General features: G+C 40.3%; 1 protein-coding gene across 5 annotated transcripts in view; it reads right to left on the bottom strand.

The window, feature by feature from the left end:
* Positions 1-273: 273 nt before the first annotated feature.
* The window catches only part of abl2 (c-abl oncogene 2, non-receptor tyrosine kinase), a 65069-nt gene continuing 55342 nt past the window's right edge, over positions 274-10000 (bottom strand). For all 5 annotated transcript variants that reach the window (XM_056463909.1, XM_056463908.1, XM_056463912.1 and 2 more), the window contains exons 8-11: positions 9839-9991; positions 9643-9732; positions 8199-8360; positions 274-5156 (exon numbers count right to left, since the gene is read on the bottom strand). In XM_056463909.1, coding sequence (XP_056319884.1) covers positions 3439-5156; positions 8199-8360; positions 9643-9732; positions 9839-9991 — 2123 coding nt within the window. In that variant the 3' untranslated portion in view covers positions 274-3438. The remainder of the gene's footprint in view (positions 5157-8198; positions 8361-9642; positions 9733-9838; positions 9992-10000) is intronic.

Consider the following 10000-nt stretch of genomic DNA (forward strand, 5'->3'; position numbering starts at 1 on the left):
TGTTCCGAGCTTTTATGTTCAACTGTAAATATTCAAAACGCCACCATTTATTAAAAACAGAAACGTTAAAATCATACATGTATTTAGAGTCCCTCTTGGTGAATTTAATGCATTTAAGCGGACTAAAATAAAATTAAACTTCTGATGAAAAAAAAAATGTAGCTTTTGATCAAATAAATGCAGTTTTGGTGAAGATACTTCATTCAAAGACACTTACACATCCTAATTATTCCAAATAAAAAAAATGAAACAATAAAAACTCCCAGAGCAATATTGTTTCAACAGTTTCTTTATTCATTATTTACATCAAGTGTAACACTGAGGAAGGACTTCACAGTAATATACTATTAAAAGTGAGCTTTAAATTAGAATCACACAAAATATACTTTTTACAAAACAGAAAAAAATACTGTTAATCTGTCAACCTCTGCCTTTTTAATCCCTGTTAAATTCACATATTCAAAATTAAGAGTGTTTCATTTTCATTGCACTTGAAGGACTTGGAGAGGTGGCCTTTGGTATATAAAATTTCTTCAGCACTTAAAATCTGACCTTACAAAAAAAGTGAGTTCCAGGTTTCAACATAAAAAGCAGAACAATAAATAAATAAAAGTGACAAAAAAGGAATTTGGGAAAGTGAAACAAAATGGAAAAAGCACTCATTTTTGATGAATATGACTGTAATAAAATACAGTACAAAAAATATGCTTTGTACCGAGGCCTTGTGTGGCTCATAAAGCATAACTTACAGGAGAATTGTTCCTCTTTAAATGATACAATCATGTCAATAGCTACGTTTCCATCCACCTATTTCTATGCGCCTTTTGCATATGACCATAAAAAACGCCAAGAAACATTTTGAAAATGGCCATAAAAAAAAAACATATGAGCATAACTGAATAAGACAAACTTCTCACGCCTTCAAACGATTCACGAAGCTTCTCCTACCACTGCAAATTATGTTTTTACTGTTGATATTTGGCGCCAGATAATCAGGAAGTGACGATTTTGTTAGCTTTGACTCGTTGGATGGAAACACTGCTTTATTCTCATGTCTTTCATGCCATAAGCCAGTTTTGCGCATAAAATTAATTAGCATTTTTGAATGGAAACATAGCTAATTTGAGACATTTAGGGGAGAACATTTAAAACAAAACGTTCTGATTATGGCTAAAAAGACCAGATTAAAATACAAACTGTGATGTTAGGTGGCAACGAATGGAAAAAAAATAGCTGTTTTACTACAATTAAGAATTTAAAAAGGCAAAATACTCCCCGACAATCATGTAAAACTGACACACACTCTTCCCCCTCAGCTTGCTAACGAAATATTTTCAGACATAATAATAAATGGAATAGATGACCTGCATGTGTTTCAAAGACCGAACTTCTCAATGTGATTACAAGAGAGGTATTCCTGACCAAATGATGAGCTCGTTCAGTAAAATGAGACCAGACTTCAAGCACTGTTTTTTCTTTAGTAAAGGACAGATCATTGCACTTTTTCCTTTTCAAGCTGGACACCTCAAATCCCCAGATGTCTGAGAGCCTGAATGACGATAAAGGCTTGAAAAATTCCCATTTGCCACCTTAAAATCAATATCAAACATTTGAGAGCAAAACACAGTTACATGAACAGACCTTTAACATGACTCTGCAGTGCACAGACATTGAATCTCTCACAAAGGCACCATGTAATATCAGAAAACGTTGCCCATGGCAGAAAAACAAAGGGCAAAAGAGTTAGCGTTGGCAAATGATTCAGAGTGGCAATAAAATATTCTGAACAAACACGATGCATGTTTTTCTGCTGCAGTGGAACTGAAATGTCATGGATATTTCTTCTTTCATTAATTCCATATTTCATACCCTAGATAGTGAATTAAGGCAAGGCAATAAACATTTATGCTTTAAAAATGTGCTCCAGTGTAATCGGTACAAATCTTCCTCTTTACATTTCAACATTGACATTGCAGGATACCCACAAAAATCTCATTTATGCAAATTCTGATAGAAATCTATTACTTTCATGAAGAGTCAGAAAATGTGTAACCATTTGTGTCCTGAAGAAATCTCTATGTTTCTATTTGTGAAAAGACAGAAAAATTAAATGCAAACACGCACTTACACACGCACTCACACACACACAAAACAACATTCCTGTTTTTAACAAATGAATACATTCATAATGCAGATGCACAGATGGAGACCCTGACACCAACATCTCACCACAAGGACACAAGTGAGCATGACCTTTCACAGCCTGTTCGTGGGTATCAAATAATATCTACAATATCATAAAAATGCCTGTGCTTTGAATAGAAAATAATTTAAAATTCAAGTTTACAAATGGCGACATTCTAAAGTGAAATCAAAATAAATTTACAAATCAATGTGCTAAAGCAATTGTGTTAAAAGACTTGGCAATACTTGTGTATGTAGTGTTGCTGCTACTGTTGGCACCATTACACTATTCGCGTCCGAATATAAATTCCTTTCCGCACGTCATAAATTCCCCCATAGCAAATCAATAAAAGTTGAGAATTCTTGAGCTTTGAGAACTCGAGAGTCTGAATGTAGCTTTGTGCCATCTGGCTGATGGGGGCATTATTGAAAGGCCACGGATATAGAAGGCCAAATAGGATCCATGTGGTGACAGACCCAACACCATTTCAACTATGCCACACAAACCACTATGAGCAACAACAACACATGGACGAAATAAGGACCAGTTACAAAAAGATCTATAAAACTATCAATGGATATCAAAAGCTGGATTGTTCAACAAACGTGGTCAAATTAAAAATGACAGTATGGGATGTAGAGAGAAGCACATGTAATGGCTAAAATGAGATGTGCATTGGATTGGCTGTGTTTGCATTCCACAGTGTATCTTTTAAACTAGCAATATTATAATAAAGCCATGATTTCTTAATTGTGGGCATTTGTATGTTTTCACTGACATTTTAATGCAGTGTCCTGTTACTTTTGTTTAAATAGTGCACTGAATATCCAAAAATTGAATTGAAATCATGGACCATTAAGTGGACCAGTTATCGTGCAGTTGGCTCACCCAAACCTGTGCAACCCCAGTCTTTTCATAAAAACGGATCCTCTCATATCAAGATAAAACTGCAAATATTGATTAAAAACAAAACTGTCAAAAACAAAACTGTGTATTTTGGTTGTGACAAAAAGCTTATATACAAAAAAAAACTCTGTTCCCAACTGGCAATTTCAAGGAGAAAGTCACCTGTAAACAATAAAGAGATAGAGCGAGTGTGTTTGTACTATTTTTCTGAGGTACTTCTTAGAGAATATTCTCTGCCCCCAACATTTAAATAAAACTAGATTGATTTTGGGAGGTTAAAAAAAGAAAGTCTCGAGGGGTACAGGAGGAGGAGTTTTGGAAGGTGTAGCTACAGGTGAACACAGTGGCTACCTTTGCACAACATCACTGATCTCTTTAATGCACATGTGCAAGTTGTCAAGAGCTGGGCTGGTCCCAGGTCCACTAAGTCCCACTCCCCCACCCGTAGAGCAAGCGCGCAGCTCCTGAAGACCCAACTCTAGTTTCCCTACTGCCTCTCGAAAGGCAAACTTATTACGTGTCTGTGAGATGCAATCGACATACCCCGAGCAGTAGTCCAAAAGTTGGTGTCCCACATCTAGGACCTGGCTGCTGGATGAAAGCTCGGTGTTACCTTGAAGAGCACTACTCAAGCATTCAGCACATTCCAGAAGAGCCTCCTTGCTGATCTTCTCAAGAGGGATCCTTTCTGTTTGCTGTCGAGTCCGTCTAAGGGTGGGTTTAGCTGAAGTAGGGCCAGGTCCGCCACTTGAAGCACCATTGGCCAACTTGGTTTGCGTGGTGTTGTTACTAGAGGGGACTACAGGGGCTGGAGGCACTTGTGGTGGTGGTATTGACGGACGTGCTCCCCTGGCTTCTCTTCCTGATCTTTTGATGGTATCTCCATTGACCTCCATGTTCCCACTGACAGCTTCGTCAGCTGCATCGGCACTGTAGGCGTGTTGGAGGGAGCGGAGCATGGGCGGTGGAGGAGGTGCACATTTTGGCTTCACCAGGCGTGGTCGGTCACGATCCCCACTATCGGACAGCAGTTTGAAGCGGTTGCCCTGAGAGTCCACGCCGACTAGGTGTACATCACCCGAGCTGTGCTTTAAAGTCGGGGAGATCAGCACTGGAACTTTGTGGTTATGCAGATTGACAGAACCAAGGGTGGAGGTTTTGGATGGAGATGACCAGCCTTGCCTGTCATCTTGCCCATCTTTCCCCCTTGTGTTTGAGTCCGATTCTGCCTCTCCCCCTACACCTGGTGCTCTAACTCCACCTGCGACCCCTCGTGGCAAGAGTTTGGCTTTGGGGCGATCCCGTATCTGAGCCGTACCTTCATCAAGCTTTCTCAAGATTGCATCTGAAGGTCGTGTTGCCCCATTTTCTGGTTGTGAGGTGGTAGAAGATGTGCGCTCTAGTGGAGGTTTGCTACGGTTTCTTGGTAATGTCAATGCCATGCGCTCTAAATCTGGCAACCCAGCAGACATAGAGGATGTTGAGTTTGAGCGAGGGAATGGCTTTGTTCCGCTCACTTCGTCTATCCCAGAAGATTTACCAGTCCGCAATCCTAGAGTTTTTTTAATAAGGCGAGGGGTGAAGAAGCCCGCTAGGCTTCCCCAGCTACTGCTGCTTCCCACTTGACCAGAGGTTGCTCCAGAGTTTGAACTTGAAGGCTTTTGCCCAAATGTGGCCCCACAACAGCGGGACTGCACATGATTTCCCTCTCCGTGAGATGGAGAGAAACTCAATCCATCAGTCTGAGGCAGAGGAGGAGGAGGACCTGAAAACCCAGCCGTGGGCTCATACTTTTTATGGGGCTGCGTCTCCATCTCCCTGAAAGAGCTGCTCCTCTTGGGAGGCATTGGGAGGTTCTGTTGCTGTTGAGGTGAGGATGTAGCAGAAGAGGACATGGACTTCTTCTTCATGAATGAACTGAAGAAGCCAGCCTTTCGGTCACGGGTGAAGGTGGTGTCCTGGCAGTCCTCCAGAAGGCTAGAGGGAGACTTATCCCGCTGTTTACGAGGCAAGGCTGGAGAGCTGCTAGAGCGGCCATCACCAACAAAAAGGGATGTTGCAAGACCTAAACACAACAAGACAACAAAACCAAAGGAAAATAAGAGGCAGTGGTTGATATGTGTTGTGATGCAACATGCAGACGAATCATTTATGTGCATTCTTATTTAAACTTCTTGTTTCATATGCTCACTACACAACAGTTGCTAACATCGAGTGCATAGATTTCATATAGTGTCAGATTGTGGATTCTTTGACTATGAAGTTAATATTTATGGTATAACTTTATTTTGGTGGTCCATTTAATGCATATGTCTCAAACTTAATTCCTGGAGGGCCGCAGCTCTGCACAGTTTTGCTCCAACCATAATAAAACACAGTTGATCCAACTAATCAAGGTGTTCAAGACTACTAGAGACTATTAATCAGGTGTGAGTTGGAGATGGTTGGAGCTAAACTGTGCAGCGCTGCGTCCCTCCGGCAATTGAGTTTAAGACCATTTCTTTAATACATTTTGTTGATTATAAGTTACATTGCAACTACATACCAACTAATTCTTATTAAAGTATTAGTAGACTGCAAGGTTAGGGTTAGGGTAAGGGTTCATGTAAGTTGACAAGTACTTGCAAAGTTTTTTGTGGTCAGTTGAATGCTTGTTTGCTGGAGCAGAATCAGCTCAGATATTAATAAAATAGTCAACAAAATGTTCAAAAAGTACCATCAAAATAAAGTGATACCTTTGCAGTTGGGTCTTGGTGTCATGGTGTAAAACAGGGGTGTCAAACTCAGTCCCTGGTGGGCTGCAGCCCTGCACACTTTAGTTCCAACCCTGCTTCAATACACTTACCTGGAGGTTTCAAACAAGCCTGAAGGGCTCAATTAGTTTGATCAGTTATGGTTAATTAGGGTTAAAGCTAAACTGTGCAGAACAGTGGCCCTCCAGGAACCGAGTTTGACATCTGTAGTGTAAATGAAGGCTATGGTGTTTTATTTGAAATCACCTGCACTAGCACTCTACTGCTGACCCACTGTAAAATTTATGAACTAGTCTGGCAAATCCTTTCATACAAGAAACCATGTAATGTTTCTATGAATTCCTTTTTTTGCTCAAAATTCAAACATGAGGACATGACACAGGGCCAGGTCTGGCTTTTATGAGTGGGCCAAGATTTGTGTTTTATGTATGTTTTATATGTCCTGTAGCAAACAGGCATGTAGGTATTTGCAATAAAAAGTGCATCAATTGATATGTAGGGAAAAGTAGGTTTGTCCTAGGTTTTGTGGAAAAACAAAGGTTTCAGATACAGGCATACAAAAGCATATTTTTGCATGCTTTAAAGGTTTGATAGCATGACAGAAAGATTATATAAACCAATATAAATATTAACATTCCCAAAATAAAATGTTTATCTTACATAAACTTTATGGAATTTCAATAAATAAAGCATAAATATTTTTACGTAGAAAAACATAAGAAAAAAATTGCACAATACATCAAAACTTCTTTAATTGTGAGTAAGGGCCCGTTTCCACTGAGTGGTACAGTATAGTTCGGTTTGGTACACTTTTATGGCTGTTTCCATTGTCAAAAGGTACCTAAAAGTGAACCATACTGTACCACTTTTTGTGTACCCTTAGCAAAGGGTCCCAAGCAGGACTAAAGGACACCAAAGGGGAAGAGCTAGACGAGCAGCTGAACACTATTGGTTTACAGAGATATGTCACTCACTCGTGGACAAGCAGGACAAAGGAACGGCCATTTTTTAAAAACACAGTAGAGACATTACAGTGATAATATATACATATAATAACGAGCCATGGTCGACCTGAGCACAAACAAACCTTGTCGTCGTCTTGATGAACAGCCACAAAGCCAAGAACAACAAACATCTGCCATGTCCTGTTTTTGTTTTACGAGGCCATCTAAAAGCGCGAGCAGTTTCACCTTCTCGGTTGCGCTCGTCGCGCGTCTATTTTTTTAAAAATAATTAACTTCTTGAGCTGATGATAATAACGTGCGCATGATTATTGAAGTGCTTCTGACATTTGATCCTTTCAGAAACGGACAAACGCAAGAGTGAAGCGTGAAAAAACAAAGGAGCAAATGATTCTTTCAGCAACCTAAAACACGAACAAAATGTTTAACTATTATCATCACCTTTTAGACTATTATGAACTCTGAATGATGGAATTACTTTCTAACAAGAGGTTACATGTGCTGGTGAAAAGTAAAGATACAGATGAGAGGTTTGACTGACTGTAGGCTATATGTTGCATGTTTTTGAACCCAAATAAGAACTAAATGTCTGTTGTGTGGAGTTTTTCTGTAATTGGTAAAATATCAGAGACTGTAAAAAGCCGTATGTGTTCATATATGTTGCAATTATGACGTTAATTATAATGTATAACTGCAGACATTACAGTAGGCTATATTTATCATGGATCTGCAGCTATAATCAAATCATGTTCATAGAAAGGTTAGTCATAAACATTTATACACAAGTATTTATGTGTATAAAGCATCTGTTTTGTGAGAAGGGCTTCTCATATGATATATGAACCACCCCTACAGCTTTACTTTGACATTTCCTTGAGCGAGAATGACGTCGACAAACTTTCCGTCGTACACCACGCCCACCAAAGGTACCATTGGCACCCTTTTGGCAGTGGAAACGCAAGCCTAATAAAGGTGACCCGTACCACCCCTTACCGTACTGTACCACTCAGTGGAAACCGACTATTAGGTTAAACAGAATTGAGTCATAATATAGATGAACATGCAGTGGGTGAGGTGCTTGTGCATACTTGGGGTTTAGTAACATGCAGAAAATTGGGTCAAACCAGAATTAAATCAGATGCATTTACAGTAAGAAAAACAAACCATGAGAAAAATCTGTTGACTGTTTATAAACATGCGAGTCTTCTAATATTGATACACATGAAAAAAGACAATGATATAAATACAACACATAACTTTCATAACCCAATCCACATTAATTATATTTGAAGGCGTTATATACTGGGTAGCAGTGTTAATCAATAAGGAACACCACTCCCATTCTCTTGAGCTTCTTTCTGAGCCGACTGAGCCGGAGTTGAGCCTGTATACCTGCAGGGCCGTGGGGTCCTGCCTCCTCCATATTCTCTTTGTTCTCTGAGTGTTTCTTCTGCCCACGAGACTTTGAGGGTAAGAGTGGCATATCAGGGCCGAAAGTGTGGGCAACTCCACTCTGCCCACCAGATGCAGTTTTACACAGCTCTTCAGCTACCTCTGGAGAAGGGTCAGCAGAGAGAAGGGGCATGTTAATATTGCATTCTTCATCAAAATAGTAGTAGTTAAATTTTCATTAAATGTTCATTTGAATCCTCCACTTGTTCCAAACCATTTTTAAAAAGTTTCTTTCTTCTGTTGAACACAAAAGAAGATATTTTAAACTATTTTGGAAACCAGTAAACACCAGTTTAAAACATACCTCAGAATATCTTCTTTCAAAGGCATGCAACCAATTAAGAGTATGCGAGTACTTCTTCTATAGAGTGTATCGTATAAGTATCTGGATCGTATGTTCATATTTTTTTTGTTTAATGTATATGTGTATTACTTAATCATTTAATTTTATTTTCTTCCACTTTTCCAGGGCCGGGTTTTGGTGTCTCTCCCCAGACACTTCCTCCAGCTGCTCTAGGGGGATTCCGAGGCGTTCCCAGGTCAGCCAAGAGACATAGTCCCTCCAGCGTGTCCTGGGTCTTTCCTGAGGTCTCCTCCCGGTGGGACATGCCTGGAACACCTCCCTAGGTAGGCGTCCAGGGTGCATCAAAAACAGGTGCCCGGGCCACCTTAGCTGGCTTCTCTCGATGTGGAGGAACAGTGACTCTACTCCTCACCTATAACGGTGCGCCCTGCGAAGAAAACTCATTTTGGCCGCTTGTATCCGAGATCTTGACCCAAACCTATGACCATAGGTGAGAGAATGAATGTAGGTTGACCGGTAAATCGAGAGCTTTGCCTTTTGGCTCAGCTCCTTCCTCACTGCGACGGACCAGTACATCGACCGCATTACTGCTGCCGCTGCACCGAGCTGCCTGTCAATCTCACGTTCCATCCTTCCCTCACTTGTGAACAAAATCCCAACTCCTCCACCTGGGGTAAGGACTTTCTTCCAACCTGGAGATGGCAAGCCCCCTTTTTTCGGTGGAGCAAGATGGCCTCGTGGCCTAAAAAAAGCATCATGGTGGAGCACCATGGCCTAAAAATTTTTTTTATATATTTTTAGGTGTAATTGTAATTGTGTTTTGTTTATGGGGGAAGAGTTGGGGAAAATATTTGTTTTTATTTTCCTGTACAATATAGGTTAATAAGCAGGTAAAAAAATATGTATCTTCTGTGTGTTCAACAGAAAAAAAAAGTTTTGGACTCAATTGAGGGTAAATAGGTGAACAGGAAATGTCATTGTTTTGCATTTGTTGTTATATTGTTTGTTAATATTTAAAACTTTACTGTTGAGTTTTCACTGTGATTATCAAGTGTATATGCCACTCAAAACAGATGATACCTTCTGAAATGCTCGAGTCATGAAACATGGTTTCAAAGGCCTGATGAATCTCAGCAAATGAGGGTCTATCCAGTGGACTCCACTGCCAGCCTGCCAACACACAAACCAAACATGCTTACCTAATATCTCACAGCTAGAGTAGTATGCATGAACATAACTGAGGAACAATCTATTTGAAGGTTTTTGTGATACTCACAGGCTCTCATGAGCTCGTAGACTTTAGGAGGACAGCCTTCGGGCTGCTCCATGCGGTAGCCTTTCTCCAGCAGGTCATACACCTGAGACAGGTCAATTCCTGGGTATGGAGACATCCCGTACGTCGCAATCTCCCAAAGCAAAACTCCAAATGCTGGAGAAA

Source organism: Danio aesculapii, chromosome 8 (assembly GCF_903798145.1).
Source record: "Danio aesculapii chromosome 8, fDanAes4.1, whole genome shotgun sequence".
Classification (NCBI taxonomy): Eukaryota; Metazoa; Chordata; class Actinopteri; order Cypriniformes; family Danionidae; genus Danio; species Danio aesculapii.